This window comes from Ciona robusta, chromosome 2, assembly GCF_009617815.1.
Source record: "Ciona robusta chromosome 2, ASM961781v2".
Classification (NCBI taxonomy): Eukaryota; Metazoa; Chordata; class Ascidiacea; order Phlebobranchia; family Cionidae; genus Ciona; species Ciona robusta.
In genome coordinates this window covers 3,520,382-3,540,909 of record NC_143236.1, presented here as the reverse complement: position 1 = coordinate 3,540,909, position 20,528 = coordinate 3,520,382, and the positions used below count along the sequence as shown (strand labels likewise).

Below are 20,528 nucleotides of genomic sequence, written 5' to 3'. Positions count from 1 at the left end.
ATAACACCTCAAAAACGCTGCTGGAACTGCACTCTAGGAGCTTTTTTAAAGCTTACATAAATCAAATTAAAACAAAGCAAACTAATGCAATATGAACTTTATTATGCAAAGTACAAAAATATGATTGCCAGGAGCAAAAATATTCAAACTATCTCTCACAAATTCACTGGGTTGTGGTAGAATAGAACAACTGTACAGCGGAATTAACAGAAACTGAATAGTCCCCAAACTGCTTCAGTTTTACAAGTTCATTGGTTAAATCATTGTTCTTCTTGTGCTTTCGCTTCATGGGTGATGAAATAGTAGATGTTCCAACTAGGGGACAATTGATGGAATTGTAAATGAGATAAGAGGCTAATGCATGGAGTTCAGCATGCGTGCAAGCGCTGATATGTGATTGGTCAAATGTAACTTGTGATCGAGTTGGGTACCGGCCATGTGATCGCTTTTGAAGTAATATTGTTTCAATGAGTGAACGTTTTTCTGCAATTAAAAAAAAACTTTAGAAAATACAAAATAAAATGAAATAGCTAGTTAATCCCTAGGGATGTAGAATGAATTAAAACATACCCGAAAGAAAATTGGTAAAGATATTTTCCACTTTAGATGATATTGTGTCAATAGTAGTGTTTAAGGTTGACGAGCGCCTGGATTTGATAAAATCCATTGCAAGACGTAGTTGCCATGTTGATAGCGGTTCAATTGATTCACTTCCTTCCAGGTGACAGCAGATCTATCCAAAGCGCATAGTGTTGTGTTACAAACTACAATGTATGGTGAATGTACACATAAAGTTTTGTAAATAAATTTTAATGTTTCATCTCAGTTTCTAGCAAAATAATAATCTGTGCCACAGTATTCAAAGACATTTTTACTTTTAGTTGATCAAATACAACTATAATAACAGATTGATAGACATATTAAAACATATAGAACACATTTTACTATATAATAAGAAAATAATAATATGCGCCTCAGTATTACAAAGTAAATTTTACTTTTAATTGATCAAGTACAAATATATTAAAAGATTGACAGACATTAAACATATATACATATAGAACACATTTTTACTCTATATTAGCACAATTTTTAGGTTTTTATGTACCAACCTGTAATAGAGACAAATAAATGAAAAACGTTTTATCCTGATTCCTATGCTCACGAAGCAACGACAATATTCTCGACGTTTTTTCTTTGTTTTCTAAAAGGAAACATGGATTGTTCTAGAAATGGTCAGACATTATCTTTAGTTCATAGGAAGTAATTCAACCAGCAATGTACCTGGCACACAACAGATCTGGTACAGTAGGTTGGGTAGGGTGTTTGATAACGGTTTCTCAAGTAGATTGGTTGATGAATAGAAACTGCAATCTCCCTAAATTAAATGAAAAAGTGATTTTAGGCAGTTCAATTAAATTAAAAGTTTTTTTAACACAGTTCATGAAATTGAAAGTTTTAACATTAATAAATGAATGAATGTAACTTGTGTTCATACACCTCGCTCCAGCTTACGAGTTACCATGTATGTTACTTAAAAGTCAATTAGAAAAATATATATTACCTTTGGATCTTGTATGTAAGGAAGGCAGCCTGGTGCAAGCTGTACGAACAGCCCATCTTCTAAAATTTGCTTCAATTTTTCTGGGTGTTTGTGGGCATTGATTTCAAGTGGCAAATGCCGGTTATCATTTACCAGTATCTTTAAAACAAAAATCATAAGCTACTTGGTGTATAAAATAGTGCTTAGTTAGTACATATATCAAAATACCTTTCCATTCATAGATTTTAAAATTTGGCATGACATTTGTTATGTGTAAACTGAATAACAATTCCACTTACTCAATAAATTACAATGTTAAAAATAAAAAATAGTCAAATACCCAACCAAAATGATCCTACTCATTCAGCTGTTCAATTTAAATGACTCAATACGCATTATAATAAATAGCCTGATGATAAAGCCACCCACAGATTTCATGACGTGTAGTTCTGGTATCATGCATGGAGCTATCACATCTGTATCAAAGTCACAGTGAGAATATTTGAACGTCATTCTTGCGTAACAAGGACGCTGTGTGACGACATCAATTGGAACCAGCATTCGTTTTTCAGCAGCTAACACGTACATGTGTCTCAGGGCCTAAGAAAATGCAAAACTTACAAAATGTGTTTAATTCGGGTTAAAAACATTACCTGTAAATGGTATCTGTTGTCGGTGGTTTTTGATGGAAAACTTGGATATATTGCGACAAGTAAAGCAGCAATAGCTTTATTAGATGTGCCCAAGGTGTATCTGTGCAGTACATAATTAATACAACATGCAGTACAAACACAATGGTGCTCTAATTTTTTACCTGCATTTTCCTAAGAATAGAAATCCAAGTGCCATGTGGGTTGCCATTTGTGTTCCATAGTTGACTTCACCCTCAACACTGTAGTGCAGGTATCTGCAGATCTGATAAGTACAGATAAAGAACTGTGTTTTAGTATATGTAAGCAAACTAATAACGAAAATTACTATAGTAAAACTAAGAATTAAATTTGGAAAAAAATGTTTTTTAAAAAACCACACACAGTATGAATGCAAAATATGGGCAAACCTGCATAGCTTTTAAGTTTCCACTCCCAGCCACCACCATGCACAAAGCAATGAGGCAAGAAGATAAACAAGTGAAAAATAATCGACGACCAATAACCTGCAAATAAAAATCATATTGTTGAAAAATAAAAATCATATATAAGAAGGGAAAAACATTAAGAAAAGTAGCAACTACAAATCTAGTAGCTGTAATTTTACACTTCAAATATTTTAATGTGAGTGAGATTCTAGGGTTCAGTTGGCGGTTGTCTTATAATTGAAGGATGCTGGTTTTAGTACCCCATAATGGTAAGTGTATGTTGTTTGGCTAGGACATTACAGACATTGTTCTAACCCAGTGGCCACTAATAGGTTGTAGCACCCTGGGTAATAGGCAAACACTAGCATAAACTTCATGTCCAGTAGCAGGCATGCTGCATGACCTCACACACATAATAGAATGGAATTACATAGTAAACCCATGGTAAATAATAACTAAGAATATGATAATTGCAGTAAATCATAAAATGAAGAACTTACTTCAAGTGGGTGGGTGGGCATAGTTGAACCTGGTCTCTTCCATAGAGAAAGAAAGAAATTAACATAATGCATCAACGTATCGAAAGCAGCTTTTTCCTGAGAGCCAGCAAACCTGAAAACATCAGGGACATTTTTTACCAAAGCGCGCCAGTACTATACATCAATGCTTGATGCTGTTGCCTTTGTCAACATACATGTCCTCAGTGGCAAGTTGTGTTGTCTAAATAAGCATACATTCACAAAAACAATGCACTCTATTTTAATTGAAAAAAAAAAAAAAGGTATGTGAAATGAGCCTTGCCTGCTACACCAGAAAATTAAGAATCAATTTTTTTTTTCCAATCTGTAATCTTCAAAATATTTTTCCCAAAATAATACATTTTTTTAAAAATAGTTTGTTTTTTTTACCTAAGTCCAATTGATAAACAAGCACCAGTGATTATTGATGCGTGACACTGAAGTATTGTTTGTTCGTCGACCTCTGTCTCACCCTGGTGGCTGTTTTGTTGAGTTTCCGAGTTATGTAAATGAGTTAAAATAACTTGAGGTATGTGTCCATCAACCTGGAATTTTTATACAACAATTTTAAAACTGATATATTTTTTAACAAATTAAGATTTTAACCAAAAATTGTGTATATAATATTAGAATGTATATCACAATACAGGTTTGTAAACAAGGATCTTTGAGCAGAAAGGTGGTTTCTACAATAAAATTTAAACGTTTTGTCACTATGCCTAGTTTAGTTTATGCTCTTCGCTGCTACCATTGTGAGCGTATGTGTCCTAGGGCAAGACACTTAGCAGCAATTGCTTTAGACACTTAGCAGCAATTGCTTTAGACACTTAGCAGCAATTGCTTTAGTCCGGAGCCGTGGTGTAGTGGTTAGCGCGCCTGCCTGTAACCCAGAGGTAATGGGTACAAGGCTCGACGCTGCTACCATTGTGGGCGTACGTGTCCTTGGGCAAGACTCTTAACGGCAATTGCTCCAACCCAGTGGTCACTAATGGGTTGTCTAAATTATCAGCCATACATAAAAAAAAAGAAAAAAAACAACAAAAAAATAATTAACATACATGGTAACTCGTAAGCTGGCACGAGGTGTTAAACCCGTGTGATAACGACTGTCGTTTTCCGGCCACGCGAGGATAAAGTAAGTTACATTCATTCATTCATTCAACCCAGTGGTCAGTAATGGGTTAAAATTATCAGCCACACAAAAAATCAAATTAAAAAATTCCAAAAACATAATCACCCACAAAGTAACATATGAAGCAGAACATCCGTGTTATAACGACTGTCGTGTTTTGGCCACACGAGGATAATGTAAGTAACATTTATTTATGTATTATGATAAATTACGGAATTATGTCAAATAATGCATATAAACATAAAAACATCAAAAAAACAATTTATTTTCAAATTATTAGTGTTTTCAGCAAATATTTACCCATTCTTTAGAAGGATCAATCTGGTCCCACAAAATTAATGATCTCGTTAAAGTCCTCAGTAACAAATGGTGAGGTTTTATGGTCTCTAATAAAGAGATTGTTTCTGGAGCTAAAAACCACTCAGATACAGTTCTGAGGTACAAACACAAGTTCAATATACTTGTTGTGCGACCTAAGCTTTTTAAATAAATTTAAAAACAAGATTGACTTATATTATAAAGCAATTGCCTTAACCCAGTCGTTTTTTATGGGTTGTCTAAATTGTCAGCCAAACATTGAAAAAATTAAAACATCTCTAAATAAAACAAAACAAAGAAAGTTAATGATGTAGGAACCCTTAAACAAGCACGAGGTGTGTAAAACAGAACGGGTGTTAGAACGACTGTTGTTGCCCTGCCATGCAAGACTAATTAAGTTACATTAATTCATTTGTACAATTTATACAAAAATATATTAAAATGTTTAGTAATGCACGAACGACAGTCAATACAACTTACTCATTGTTGGTTTTAAGAAACATAAGAGCGAGTGCCATGGTAGCACCAGGTCCCGTGACTTCCATGTTTATTCGGTCACCTTCTAATATCTGACTTGTTGTATTGCTATGACCGGGGCTTCCATCATGTGAGCTGTGGATGTAAATTACAACTTTATAAATGAAAGAACAAATCAACCTTAAATGTGATATCAGTAAAGAGCCTTGAACCCACCACACATATGTATTTTTTGGGGTGATTCTTTTTTTAGCATATTTTATCTTTATGTATGGCTGATAATTTAGAAAACCCATAAGGCACAACTGGCTAATAAAATCTTTATGACTGAGAATTTGGATAACCCAATAGTGGCCACTAGATTGAAGCAGTTATAGTAATGCTTCGTACACAATTTCCATGGCGGCAGCACCGAGTGTTGAACCTGAAATCCTCAAGACTAATTACTAAAATAGTAAAATTAAAACTCTTTTCTCAAACACAGTGTGTAGGAAAATTGCTTTGAGTATTCTGTTATGCCATAAATGAACTCACGCGCGTGTAACTCTGTTTCTTTTATGTCGACCAGTCATCAAATGGTAAAGTCGATCTGACATGCTCAAGTCAGATAACTCAGCCATTCCATTTCCCTTGCCAAGGGTCACCATACCAAGTGCGAACCCTGCACTTAATGCATAACACTCCCTCTCAAATGTGGCTTCTGTTTCAGAGCTTGGGGTGCGGTCTAAAAAATAAAAACGATAAAGCAAAGAAAAAAAATTTTTTTTTAAGAGATCTAATTGCAGCTACCTAAGAATTATACAGTTTAAAAATTTTAATTTCTAAAATTGACTTACAGTGATATTTTTGATACAATTAAAGCACTGAATACAATCATATTAAAGTTTGGAAGAAACTTGTTTGTATAAATCTATTCATTTCTGTATGGGTGAGATCCATGAGAACCTGGGATTTAGGCCAGATTTGACCCATTACCCCAACACCCTTATGCGCCCGAAAGTGACGTGCTCGCGATAGTAAAGTCCTTTATTATGTTCCCATTTAAGCTACCCGCGGCCAAGTACTGATTTCTTTTACTTTATATATAATATGGATACACCATACAGGAATTCCTCAAGATAGAAGATACTGACCAATTTCACGGAGCATGACTTCAGCTACAAGTCTCTGTGTAGATGATAGATATAGGAATCCAACAGCTGTCACAGCAGCAGCTTGTACCCTGCATGGTATGGGTAGCTGGGTGGATGTTGGTGGGAGAAGGGCAGATATATGAACACTAAGTATCCGCATGGTGGATAAATCACAAGACCCACACCTGTGGGCAAATATGGTTGTTACTGGTTTACTATGTAAATATTAGGGTAATGTGCCAACTCAGGCTTATGATCCAGGCAGTAGCAAAGAAAAAAAGTGGAGTAAAAAAATTGTTTTTCTTACTTTTAAAAAACATAAAATGGGGGTTAAAAAATTGTTTTTTTCCTAACTTTATATAATGGTTTAAATCCCACCTTTGTAATGGTATAGAAATAGTGGCCACTTTTGAAATAATTATACAATCAATCTTGAAATCTGCATAGTTGTTTATTTCAGAATAGAAACTAACTGCTAAACTTTAACAAACTGACCAGTATATAGTATTGTTAGTACTTTACTGTTTAATTGGTAAAAAACCTTCCCATTTAAATTTACAAGCAGGCTAGATCTTAGATAACAGTGGAGTTACTGATTATATTCAAACTTACTTATCGGTTGCAAGTCCAAGCAGAAGACCAACTGTAGTTGTTTCGTGCGTCTTCTGTAAATACTTGTGTACATTTAATGTTTGAAGTTCCTTTAAATGATGGTTTAGTCCAAATCCTAACAGCGCTCCTGTTGGTAATTTAATGAATAATATCGGAATATAATGTAAATTGAGGCAGATGTTAGGTTAGAGCCTTTTAGGATTTTGGTTTTTCAAGTTAAAAGATATAAAAATGTAGACATACTGAATTTATCTTTAAGGCATATTTTTAACTGCATTAATCTTAAATTATTTTGACAACCATAATATTAAAGTACAAAAACGCACAATACCCACATTGCACAATAATACACAATGATTGATAGTTTTTTAAGTTATAAAAACATAATATAAATATGAACCTGCATGTTCAAATGAAGGGTCTTTATTACTTGAGTTAGCGTCATCATCAGTTGAGGCAGTATTGAGATGCACCCATGACTGGCTGTTCTATAAATTGTAATTAAGTAGTTAAAAAAAATAAAATATATTAATTTCTTTTAAAGTTTGACAATCGTATTTATTTTTATGACAACTGTAGAAAAACTAAATTACTCCTATGTCAAATTAAAGATAGTATGAAATTGAAAGCCATTTGTGCCAAGTTTTCTTTCTTTGGCGAGAGCAAAAACTTTGGCTCTGTTTGTTTGTATATACACCTAACAAGCAGTGTAAAAACAGCTGTTTTAAAGTGTAAAAACTAGGGTTCTAAAACATGTCACTCCCTTTTTTTAGCGGTGACACATAAAAACATTTAATGTCCCCTAAAAGCACTAATGTTACACCTATGACCTTACCACCTGTTTTCCAACATACAGATATTTTCCAACATATTTCAAACCTTATCTGGCTGCACAGCTAATGCAGCTGCCACTCCATTATGAAAGTATGGCCAATCTGTGAGACCGGCTGGAATTTCAAACGTAGTGCTTCCTGTGATGCTCACTGTGCTATTACTGTAAATGTATTCGATGTAAAAATTTTTGCCCATGGTCTAAAGGTAAATTATGAATATTTGTCAAAAATATTTGCATTTTACACTGTATAGTAGGTTGTGGCAAGATGGCTAATATTTTCATTTCTTTATCATAATAAATTAAACAAGCACAAAAAATTATAAAATCCCATAGCAAAAAAACAATTATAAAAAAATAATTAAAACTAATGGTAATATATTTAGTCAAAAGATCAGTTTTTCGAAGGTGTATCATGGCTAGCAACAATAGCATAAGTATGATAATGGTATAGGAGCTACCTTAAATCTTTTCCATGCAGATTTAGCAATGGAACCTTCAAAGGTTGAACTGCTGACGGTGATTGTGTTCTGTGTGGAAAACAATGACAGTTTTCGGTATTAAATTAATTATCAAAATCATTTAACTTATAGAAAAAAATCACGTGGGATTAATAATACTTTTACAACAAGTTTAAATTACTATTTAACTTAGAGATATAGCAGAGTGGTATTTTGTGGAATTTTTTTCGATTCTCATTAATTTTATAACATTAGGAACAATAGGATTCTTGTGGAAATGTATGCTTCATATTTCCTATATATTTCTTGTTATTTTCATGTATATTTCTAGTTAAACCTGTATGTGAGCATTCCCCTCCCAACACATTGCGCAGCAGATCGATGCAGAAGTTGCAACAATCGAGCCTGCTTCTGTTCAATGAAATCACGGTCGCTGGAAAATAAGAAAATTAACATATAAATAATGATAATAATTTATGTTGATTGAATGTAACTTACTTTACCCTCGAGTGGCCAGAAAACAACAGTCGTTATAACACGGATGTTCTGTTTCATAAACCTCGTGCTAGCTTTTAAGTTACCAAGTACGTTACTTTGGAGCTGAATATTTTGGGGGAATTTTTTTATTTTTTTATGTGTGGCTAAAAATTTGAAAACTAATTAGTGACCACGGGGTTAGAGAAATTCAATTAAAATTTTATAGCATGGGTATCCCAAAACAATATCTTGCTTAAGGATAAATGAACGTACTCAAGACTTAAACCTTAAATTAAACCCTTCAAATTGCGCCTAAAATCTTACTTGTTTGGTATTTTACTTTTAGACAAAACATTTTTTAGTAAAAAAATGTTTAAACTTTTTATTAAAAATCAAATTTAGGCCACACACCCGTTACAAGTACTAGTTGCATAACTTACTCCATCCCAGGTTCCTGTACGATACAAATCTTGACAGGTTCGCAAGATTCAAGAAGGTGGTGTGCATCTGCCATTCGGTGGTCACTCGGAAATAATAATCTAATAATGAAAATATATTTTTTCAAATATCAAAGGCATTTTTTACCATTCGAAAAATCACACACCGTTTAGGAAACACCAAAAATATGCTTTGCTTTATTAAAAAAACACACAAAAATTCTGTTTACCTATTCGAAAAAAAGGCAAAATATGCTTAACCATTTTGAAACACCAAAATACTGTTCCTTTATTTAAAATAAATACCAAAAACATGCTTCACTAATTAAACACACCAAAATAAGCCACCTGAAACAAGATATTTGAATATTATAAACCTGGTAACATTATCATCGGAAGAGTCCGGTCCGCTTCTTTCTTCTTTCAATTCCTCTTCTTCCTTCTCTTCTCTTAGTAGATCGTAAATCTCGTCATTTTCGTCACTGGAGGCAGCATCGGTCCATGTATAACGCATGGGGTCCGTACTTGGACACAACTTGGCGGTTTTCCAATTTCCTGCCTCTGGCTGCAACTGCGAGACCAGGTCACCACGCCCTGATGGGTAATTTAACAACTTAAATCTATAGTCTTGATAATTTTCATCCAGCGATTAAAAGTTAGTGGTTTTAAAACTAAAATGACAAAAAGGTTTGAATAAGTATTAACATCAGTTATTTTAGATGTCAAGTCTCAAATGTTCTCCTACCCCAAACTACATTACCTAAAGTTTTTAAACTAAACTCTACATATTACATTCGTGGCTGTTATTGTAATTCTCTGTTTTACTTCAATTTTTTTAAAAACCCAGATAAGTTTGTTTAAAAACTGTCTATTGGTAACTACTTTTTTTTAAAAAAAGTTGTTTTTATTTTGTTTTTTTTTACTTAGTAACACTGTATTTAAAAAAATGCATTTATTTTTACTCACCAAGAAGCTGAAATGCAGCAGAGGGCAAAGATAAATCTGGATTTTCTGAAGATTTCTTCAAGATAGTTTGTATGGGTAGTGAGACACCTGATGGCCAACTCATCAACTCATCACTGTCTATGCCCATAGATATCATATATGACAACACTCTTTCTTCCGGGGACTTCTCAGGAACTTTTAAAATGTTTTTACCGCTGTTGGTACAATCACCACTTTGTGAAACGCTGAAGAATAAGTTTGTATTACAATGCAGATAAATTTAAACCAAACAAAGAAGAAAAACTCTAATCGATACTAGACAGACAACTACATAAGATTTTTTTTAATGAAAAATGATCTTTTATTATATATTGTGCAAATGGTTGTGCAACTTTTCCACCCATTTTTTTGGTACTATTGTTAAGTACATTGTACTCTGCATGGGTACACAAAATTCACTTTTAGAGCTATATTACACTTATATACAGGAATACAGCACTCTTTCATTAGATGCTATATACATACATTATGCAAAGCAGCAACAGTTTATACACAGACAGTGCATAGCACGAACTGTATGTGTTGCTGGCTTTTCCCATACATTTTGTTTATGCAATTCTCTGGTCTGGGACTTTGTATAACTAATGTTATTTTATACAATGGCAACGATATTACAATCTAGACATTGCCTATAGTTTTTTAAACAAATTTTCCAGAATATCTATATAGTAGTGATGTTTTCGCCAAAAAAAATATTTTTCTGTAACTTACTTGAAATTAGTCTTTACTAATGGTGTGAAAACAACAGTAGCTGGTGTCGTGTCATCAGTGAATAAACAGTTGTATATCTGCATGTTGTTGTTATTGTTGTTTCAGAATTTTTTTATGATTATATGATTTAGCCTAAAAGTGCAAAGGCATTTTTTGGGAGAAATATGTGAATAATAAAACTATTATTGAAATATATATTTAGAGAAAGGGTTTTCAAATGGTTTTTATTGCCCACTAGTCCAATTCTTAAAAACCTGAACATATGATTTAGTTTAAGTGCAAAGGCATTTTTTTGGGAGTTGAATATGTGAACAATAGAACTATCATTGAAATTCAAAAATATATAGGTTTATTTATAGCAAGGGTTTTCAAATGGTTGTCAATGCCCACTAGCCCAATTCTTTAAAATAGTTCACACAACTAAAAGTTTGGTCAATTTTAAGTTGGCCATTGGAACATAATAATAAAACTACACATCTTGTTCATGCAAAACTTTAGAAATTTAAAAATAATCGTGCAAACGAAGTGAAAAAATTCTGTTAATTAAGTTATATAGCTAATAAAAGTTGTTGCTAACAATAATAATATTTCATTTACCTTCAATATTCTTTCTGTTTTCACAGTAACATTAGGAATGTATGGGAACGGACATTGAAGGGATTTTCCTTTCAGTAGTTGATGTAAGTTTGAGTAAATGTGAGGATCAATATCAACAGAACAACCTGATCCACGTAATTCACAATCTATCAGATGTTTAAAGCAGAAAGGTTGTTATTTATGATGAAAGTTTGGTTTTGGTAAGATAGGCCTATAACATTGTCCCTAGAATTAAACTTTACTTTTTGTACTGACCAAAATGTTATTCATAAATTAATAAGGAGTTTTGGTGAGGAAATAATATTTTACACAACTTTCTGTTAACATGCAAAAACATATTTAACTTTTGTAATAACATGCCAAATGGCTTAACGAACCACTGTAGTAGAAGACCAATCCAAATCAAATGGTTACCCACTTTTGGCTAAGACCCAGGGGTTAAGGGAACCGGATTATATGAAATCGCTTAGTCAATTAGATAAAAGACATTTCAGACACTCATTTTAAAATCATTTCAGTTTAAATCTGATACAGCAATACTTTTTCTTTCTTACCACCAATGTCAGCAGATATGTGCATTTTGCTTGAAAAATATCGCTTCATAAGCAGAGGATAGTCAATCGCATAACAATAGCAATACTTAGGCAAGTTGAGATCACTGGCAAGCCGGAACAAGAAACTTGACATTTTCTCAACGTTGGGCCACGTTATTGTGTTCAGTTTTTGTTCCTGTAAAAAAACTTATGTTAAAGGATGTTTTATACGGAACTGAAGTTTTGAAGGTTATAGGCCAACTGTGGCCCGCATCAGTGTGTTTTGCACTGTAACCTTACCCCATTTAATCAAACAAAATCATTTTTCCACACATTATTTGTTCCTAACTGAGGGTCTTGGAAATATAACAAGGCTGTTCTATTTCACACAATGTTTGATGCATTCATACACCTTGGGTTTATGTTTGCCTGTTTAAATATTGTGGATATTTTGAAGAACCTTTTTCTTGATATAGAACTAAAAATTCTCCATCTTACCTCGTACACAAGGTGTAAAGCGGAGAAAACCGACATCAACAGCTGATTGGTCGCTTGAGCAGAGTCTCCAGCCAATGAGGAGTCAAGACTGTGTCTCCGATAATTTGAAAGATTCTAAAGTTTTAAATTTAAAGGTATTGAAAATATGAATTAAAATATAAATAAAGAAAAAATGAAAAAAAATATAAATAAACAAAAAAAGAAATAAAGGTAAATACGTTTGAATTCCCTTGATACACGATGGAGTCGTCAACATTTTGAGATTCATCGTCCACGTTTTCAACAAACATGTTGTACTTGCTTTTACATAAGTAGTCCCAATCCTAAAAGAAAAGTAAATTAATAAAAGTTGCCTAAAATTTGGGGTGATGGTAAAAGAAGCGCGAGATCATTTATAAATAACTTGTCCACTACTCTGACACAAAGGGTGCAATTTGATGATCGTCTTTTATTTATCCTGGCATGGCTAGCAACTTAAAACAGTTGCTGACTGTATGTAGCTTCATGATGCTTGTAACCTGATGCCCTATGTTTACAAAAGAGCATTCAAAAAAGTCCCATGATGTTGCGTTAGGCGCTTGCATTAAAACCAAAGGAACAGATTTGTTGCTCTATGCTGATATGCGTATGTGTTCTTAGGCAAGACACTCAACAGAATTGCTTTGACCCAGTAATCACTTTTGGGTTATAGCACCCTGGGTGTCATGGTAAATGGACAAGCCTTTCTTAAATGGCAGATTTTATCAAGTGCGACGATGCAGGACTTCACCCATACTAAATAAAATAGATTAACCAACCTAAAGTATAGTAACTCTCACTGAACTCGATGTAGAAATTACTTAACACTAACTAATGTATAAAACGAAATTTTTAATTAATAAATTCAATAATAAAACCTGCTCAAATTTTCAATACCTTAGGATCAAGTAGGTCACTATGTCGGGACTTCTTGGCTGCAACAACTGGTGAGGAGCTTACATCAAACTGGAATATATTTTGATTGGTGCCATGTATGAGTTTGGTAAAAAAATGATAAAAAACCAACCAGACTTTGATTTGAAACTAACACAGACGAATAGTAATTACTACTTGATGGTAAAAAACACTAACAAAGTTACACACATGGTAGCTTTGATACGAGGTGTATGAACACCCATGTTATAACGACTGTCATTTTCCGGCCACACAAGATAAGGTAAGTTACATAGCTTCATTCAAAAGTATGAAAATCGCAATGAAATTTTTTTAAAGTACAGAAAATAAAGTGTAAGAGCAAAAAAAAATTTTACTATAAAAATATTTGCATTCACCTCCATGGAGTCTTGTATGGCAGATTGTCGCATCTGCCATCTACTCATGCCCACATAACCAAGGAATTCTTGTAAACAGTCAACAAACAAAGACCACTCCACATGACGGCCGTTCAATGCACCGGGTGCGTGGCGAAAGGTGTACCACTTGGTGACATAAGAGAGGTATGTATCATTGGGGAGCACAAACTGAAGAGCTCGCATGCACATGTTTACTGTCAGAGGAAAAAAGTTGTGATTCTATTTTATTATTTTGGGGTGAGATTCTTCAGGGAGACACAACAGGAAACTTGGTATATAGGCCAGTGTTCTCTAATTACCACAACACTAAGAAAAAACCTGATACAATATTAGATAACTGTACAGGTAAGTTAGGATTTTAAAAATAGGTAGAAAAATTGCATTAAATAGTTGTGAAAAAGCCATCAATATTGGTAAACAAGATTTAAACTCTAATGCATATTATTTAGTTATTAGACTTGAGTCAAGATGCTATATTGGGTATGTTATATACTGATACAAATGTTTCTATTAATACAGTAATAAGTAACACCTCTATGTAGTTTAATAATGCAGTAAAGTGTGACGGTATATAAAAGTAGCCGTTGTAACAAAAAGTAACAAACAAACCAAGTTCGGAACTGCAGAGTTGTGGAACTTCAGCACGATAGTTGTTGCCCCCGGCTACCTCAAGGATTAGTGTCGATCCCACCACATGAGGGAGCCCTACCAGCCGTGACGAAAAACCAGAGGTGGAAAACGCAAACTCATCCCCCGTTAAAATGCTGATGTCATTTCCTGTGTAATCGAGCTCAGGTACAGGGGAGAGCATACCCACCTAGAAAAAAATTGGGTTTTAAAACTTTTTTTAATTACGTTGTTTGTTTTGTAGGATATTTTGCCCAAATTTCATTGTTTTGTTGCCAATTGCCAAAGTATAGAATTGTCAGTTCTAACAACAAACAAGTCTCTTGAAACTTGTAAATAAAATATAACGGCAAAAAAAACAAAAAAATTATTACCCAAAAAAATAAATTATATTAACAAAAAAAAAGAAGAAATTATATTATAATGGCAAAAAACTAAAATATTAGAATAATTTTACATCTTCCATGGTTGCCATGGCACTGGTTGGTCGACTTGGATGAGCGGGCGTGCTGATTGGCTGAGGGGTGGCGGGCACAGAGGCAGTGTTGCGCAATCCGTGCGACAAACCCAGTGATGACATGGGTAGTCCGCTTAAGTTGACTTTTACAACCTAAGAAAATTGATAAAATTGAAAAATTTAAAACTATAAGGAGGAAAGGGGAAACCTATTTATATGACCAGTTTTGCATTTTAATAATTTGTACTTTTATATATTGATAATTTTTTTTAAAGTTTGAGGAATTGACTATAACATTTAATAAAGTTTGAAAATAAGGTTTTTAATATGTGAAATACTATTAGAAAATGTACCCTACATTTGACTGATGTATATATATCTGTATAGATTTAATGCATACCTTCGTTATGCCAGTGTAGAGGACCAAGGAACCAGAAAGATCAAGCACGGCGTGCATTCGTAAATCCTAAATAAAATATATGGCAATATTATATAAAAATATAATACGATTTTCTTTTTGCATGACATAAAACATTGGTTTCAATAAAAGGGTGTTACGGTATTCACACAACTATACCCTGAATCTCAGGTGACTTTTAATGATTTGTCTTCTAGCCATAGGACCTTACGCATATAAAAAAAGTAACAGAAACTGTGCACTACTTTTTATATCAAAATATTTAAATATTTTTGTTATGAAAATAATAATTTTGGTGATATACTAATTGGACTTCGCCACTGTTACTATAGAGACAAAAAATCTATTTATTTAAAAAAATAAAGTTGACCTTGAGCGGCGCGGCATCTCTTGCTTGAATAGACTCCACGGCACCAAATATGAGGTGTGTCAAGTTGTTGCTGTGACTGTATCGGACAACTCTCAACTGTGATTGGCTGTCGAGATGATAAGCAAGATATGATTGGTCACACACGTCGCGAATCAGAAAAACTTTCGTTGCACAACCTTTGGTTGAAAGTTGTTTAAAATTAACATAACTACCAATTACTGCTTATATTATACAGAGAGAGAGAATGAAGTGTTAGTTCTGTTATGTTTCGTTTGAAATTTAAGTAATTTTCAGTTTAAAGTTTAATAAGTGATCTGAAAAAAGAATCCGGATTCTAGTATTATTATTATAGAACCTAGAACAGTGTCAACTAAATGTGTTATTTCAAAATATAAAAACATAACTACACTGTAAAAGTTGTGCTAAAACCATATTGTTCACTAAGACAAAAATTTAAAAATTAGTAAAAGTATTTATTTGCGAATTAGGAATTATAATCAGAATTAACAAAACCCACTGAATAATTATCTACATTAAAAAAAACTGAATAATAATAAAGTTAAAGATAAAAAAATAATCATGTCTGTTTATTTACGAGAACAGTAACACAAAAAGTGTATATAGCGTCAAAATAACAGTTGTTAAATACTACTAGATAAAAAAAATGGTGAAATATTAACCATATGTGGTTGAAACCATATATTTGTTTAAAAGCATATATATATATATATATTATTGCATAGGCCAGTAAAGATACCGACACATATGCATATATGCACCCACCCACACTCAGACCTTCCCTTGTACAAGTAACAGTCTCAGTCCACATATGATCAAGGCATATCTCTGGTTGTAATGGCTCAGCTGTCTCATACACGCTGTTGTTGAGGCATAATGACTCGTGTGATACTGGTGTACATGGGGACCTTGTTAGGTGGGGTGAGTGACGCAAAGGTGAAAATGTATGGCTGGAAACAGAAAGAATTGGTCACACTGTGTATGTAGAGAATTTTTTGTATTCATGCTCTATATAATGATAAGTTCTTTTTTAAGTTTTATAAAAAATAATTGCTGTGCTCATACTTGATGGGCAACACTGTCCACAAATTAAAATAACATGTTTTTCTCCAAAAAATTGGTAAAAATAAAAAAAACACAAAAACATCCTTAAAAATTGTTTAAACCTATGATACCATTTGTACTCTTTTATTGCATGTGTCACCTCTTTCTACATGGATATACTTTTTTGTAATTTAAAAAAACATAATTTTCTTCTAATACAGGAGAGATCGAGTAGCAAAATTAATTAAATAAACAATAAATTAAAACGCCATTAATTACATTGAATAAATATTTCTGCTTTCTGCTATTGCTGATGCCTAAATTTGAAAACTTTCCCAATCTTACTTTTGATACATGAGGGAACCAGTGGCACTTGGTGAGAAGGCGCGACTTGAATGGGGAGTGTATGACAGGTGGGCAAGCGAGGGGTTCCTATTCGTGTGCGGGGTTTTGTTCATCCCTGATTGAGGAATCCCACCATGTGAGTTGCCATGGTAACCAGGAGACCCACGAAAGCTACCCCTAAAGGGGGAAAGTCCCGGACTTGACATAGACATATGGCACACACTGCCCATCTGAAAGTTAAAAACAATTTTTTTACATATTGATTGAAGAAAAGGCTCTAAAAATAACAAAATTTTAAATACACATCACAAATTTAAATATTTCAAAAAACCTAATTAATGATATTTGTTTTTATTTTTTATATTATTTTAAGCAAAAATATGCAATGTACGAAATAGCAACCTGATTTTGCGTTGGTACTCTTGAAGATTGCAGCAAGTTAATATCGTTGGCAGACACTGCTCTTGCTCGCCAGACGGTGTGCAAACCATGACGCTTGTCACACGTGAGTATGAAGTCTTCTTCACAAAACACGATCGAATCGTGCGGTCGATTCATGTATCTGACACTACCTGCAATTCAAAACACAAAAGTTTAAACCATTTTTTTAAAACCATTTTTATATATATATATTTCTTTTTTTTTCATTACTTTTTTTTGTTAAAAAAAAGAGAAATAAGAATTAAATAACCAATATATAAACTACCCAACATGCTTTAATCGTAACATGTAAAGGATTTCCAAAATCCCAACACTAAAACTTCTCCCACCTTGAGTTTTAGTGATCACTGGAGAAAACTCTCTGAGAGGATGTTGGAGGCAAAATATGGTGGTAAGATCATTTTCAAGGAGAGATGTTTGAAAGGAGGACATGTTGGCTTTGTTCTTCTCCATCATCTCTCTCTTCCGCTCAAAGAGCAAGCCGAACTTGAAATTCCATGAATCTCGAACCTGAAGATTTTACAACATATTTTCTCTGGTGATAATGTGCAAACGTGACATACCAAGCTGTCTATGGTCCATGTAGGCCCATGTCTATGGCTGTGCTGTATCTAAAGTGTTTCATAAACTTACTTTGAATGGCAGAGCAGTGACAAAGTTGTCTCCATCATCAGTGAAGACGTGTACTGCATCATCAGTCACCATAGCAACACCATCCACAGATGGGTAGGTGCCAGGTTTAGACTGTGGAAGATCGAACTGACACGGATCCTCACCGCTAACAGAGAACGAGCCCCATGCTACCTGTACATAAGATAAATGAATCAAATGAATGTAACTTATTTTTTTCTCCCATAGCAGGAGAGCGACAATTTCTATAACATGGGTGTTCTGTTTTATACATCATGTGCTGCTTTATAAGATACCACATGCCTAACTTTGTGGATGACTCTATTTTTTAATGTATGGCAGATTCTATAGGCTCATAAAAAGGGTCCACTTGATTGGAGCAATTCCTGTTAAGTGTCTTTGCTCAAGAACACATCTGCCGACGATGGCAGCTGGTAAACAAAACAACTTTATTTAAACTTGGGTGAGGTTGTTCTGTAGTTATGCCAAAAAACTTATGACAAAGTTGCAATATTTCTATTTCCTACTTACCAAAGTAACAGACGTGTCCAAATATTTTAAATTTGCTAAATATATTTGTAATTACTTTCAAAGAATTCATAAGAAACAAAAGATACAGCAAATTACACTAAGTTAGCACGGTACATACAACAAGATATGTATATATTACCTGTTTAACGAGTGAATCAACTGTAAAAGTTTTGAGAACAGTTTGACCACGACTCCACACCACAGTGTGTCCGGATAAATATAATTCTTCCTCAACATTTTTGTAAACTCGCAATTTCCAAGAGTCTGTGCCCTAAATAGAAATCAAAGCTTATATATTCTATTATGACATCATCAACTTCTGCGCTACAACATCATTACAATATGACATCATTTTTGTATGATGACATATTGTAATGATGTTGATATGCCAAAATTCAAATTTGTATAATCATATTATTAATTTATTAATTATGAAATTATCCTTTTTTCAACATGAGGTCATAATCACATAGTCTAATATTTCATATTTCAATAAAAAAAAGTTTTGGCAAAGAATTGCGGAAATAGGAATCACATAAAAGTAAAACAGAAGAAACCTTGGGTTTGTCATCTAAAGTAACCTGACTCAAGGTTCCAAGCAAACTTGTCCCAACTTCTTGTGATTGATTGAAATGAAGACAAATCACACCTGGAATCAGAAAAAGAGGAAAATAAGATAAAAAGAAAAAATATTAAACAAAAAACTAAAAATATATACACGCTGCCAAATTTATAGTATAAAAATAGGTTATAAAAGTATATATATATGAAAGGAAAGATTTAGCATTAGAATAAAAAAACTATATATACATATAAAAGTTTCCAGCTATATATTCTGATAACCAACCACCACTAACCTGGGTGGTTCACGCATGCTGTTTGCCCACATGGGATAAATTCTTTTGGTTCCAGAGCAACTATCATTGCTGACATTGGATGAGAACAGATAGTTAGCCAATACAAGAGCTATACATGTATGTGTGCTTGTACAAATAGAAAGTCACTGCTTAAAACAAATACATTTCATAATGTGGGAAATGCATGCAAGATGTTTTTTTGCATTTGCACCAGTTTCAGAGAAAAATTGCAAAGAAGACGGATGTGTGAGTCTGTCAAATAACGTATCTTAATCTGAAGAGACATGTGACTGTGATGTGAAAGGTTGAAAGCCATATTTGGATACAACAGCTATTTCCAAAGTTACTCGACTATAAGTTGAATTGTTGCAGCTATTAAAATATGCTTTGCAAATATTTACCATAAAACAGTTATTTGATTAGTTTTGAATATTTTTTTGAATATTAAAATTTTAAAAACATAAAAGAACACAAATGAGTTTAAAGTTTAGCTGAAATGTTTATGAATCTTCTTTTTCCATAGAGCCACACTTTTTACAGTAATAAAATATAGACATTCCTTCGTCTGCTGAACGCATTTGTTGTGTCTTGTATGTCATTTGGTTGTGACCGCATTTAACGCAAATTCGTTCAATAGTGGGCCCTGTCATTCCTTTGGCCGCGGTTGACTTTTTACTTTTCTTCTTTTTAACTTCGTTGAATGTAAATTCTGCGCTTGAAATGATCATGTTATTGCAATTAGCGCTAAGCGTTTGGTATCCACATCTGCATGATATGTGGGTGTCCATCGGATTGACTGGTAATGGCAAAATAGAGCCACAGTGAGGGCAAAACCCGCTATCTGTATTAAACTCCATTATATTAATCTTATCACACCCAAATGTTAACGTTACTCGGTCTCACAATACAGAAAATTAAAAAAATCTACACGTTAATCGAATTTGAGTTTCGTTTTGCGGGAATTTTTACTTCGTGCTTGGCTGATCTCATAAAGTCCCTAAAATATTTTAAGGGAGTTAGTAAGATATATTTCCAAGAATAAAATGTTTGCACATTTAATTATCAAACCTGCCAGAAATGCGCGTTCAGCATCTCAG

At 33.5% G+C, this 20,528-nt stretch overlaps 2 protein-coding genes and 1 long non-coding RNA gene across 3 annotated transcripts; 1 reads left to right on the top strand and 2 right to left on the bottom strand.

Annotated features, from left to right (window-relative positions):
- Nucleotides 1-82: 82 nt before the first annotated feature.
- Nucleotides 83-19,579, bottom strand: LOC149740216 (anaphase-promoting complex subunit 1-like). The gene is made up of 42 exons (XM_089872028.1): nt 19,432-19,579; nt 19,132-19,223; nt 18,714-18,845; nt 18,047-18,217; nt 17,743-17,923; nt 17,375-17,544; nt 16,973-17,202; nt 16,349-16,533; nt 15,566-15,741; nt 15,178-15,243; nt 14,778-14,930; nt 14,303-14,510; nt 13,673-13,887; nt 13,278-13,346; nt 12,581-12,685; nt 12,363-12,476; nt 11,886-12,060; nt 11,332-11,477; nt 10,735-10,811; nt 9,985-10,208; nt 9,396-9,612; nt 9,022-9,120; nt 8,442-8,537; nt 8,105-8,173; nt 7,691-7,805; nt 7,212-7,299; nt 6,812-6,938; nt 6,200-6,384; nt 5,601-5,790; nt 5,070-5,201; nt 4,572-4,704; nt 3,530-3,684; nt 3,122-3,233; nt 2,604-2,699; nt 2,358-2,458; nt 2,197-2,296; nt 1,973-2,143; nt 1,565-1,702; nt 1,285-1,378; nt 1,113-1,204; nt 571-733; nt 83-483 (listed from the first exon to the last, which is right to left on the bottom strand). The coding sequence occupies exons 1-42, from the start codon at nt 19,505-19,507 to the stop codon at nt 164-166; spliced, it is 5,958 nt and encodes a 1,985-aa protein (XP_089728154.1). The 5' UTR covers nt 19,508-19,579; the 3' UTR covers nt 83-163.
- On the top strand, nt 16,902-17,896 carry LOC149740217 (uncharacterized). The gene is made up of 3 exons (XR_016384381.1): nt 16,902-17,040; nt 17,346-17,477; nt 17,755-17,896. It is a non-coding gene; the product is annotated as an uncharacterized LOC149740217 (long non-coding RNA).
- On the bottom strand, nt 19,578-20,418 carry LOC149740215 (DNA-directed RNA polymerase I subunit RPA12-like). Its single transcript, XM_089872065.1, has one exon. It carries the CDS (start codon nt 20,286-20,288, stop codon nt 19,932-19,934), a length of 357 nt encoding a protein of 118 aa, XP_089728191.1. The 5' UTR covers nt 20,289-20,418; the 3' UTR covers nt 19,578-19,931.
- Between the last annotated feature and the right edge of the window lie 110 nt (nt 20,419-20,528).

Coding starts and splice junctions, on each gene's coding strand:
- LOC149740216 (XM_089872028.1), bottom strand. CDS start 19,507: ATGTCAGCAATGATAGTTGCTCTGGAACCAAAAGAATTTATCCCATGT. Junction 14,931..15,177: donor TCTACACTGGCATAACGAAG/GTATGCATTAAA, acceptor CAATTTTCTTAG/GTTGTAAAAGTCAACTTAAG. Junction 13,888..14,302: donor ACTCTGCAGTTCCGAACTTG/GTTTGTTTGTTA, acceptor TTCCTCTGACAG/TAAACATGTGCATGCGAGCT.
- LOC149740215 (XM_089872065.1), bottom strand. CDS start 20,288: ATGGAGTTTAATACAGATAGCGGGTTTTGCCCTCACTGTGGCTCTATT.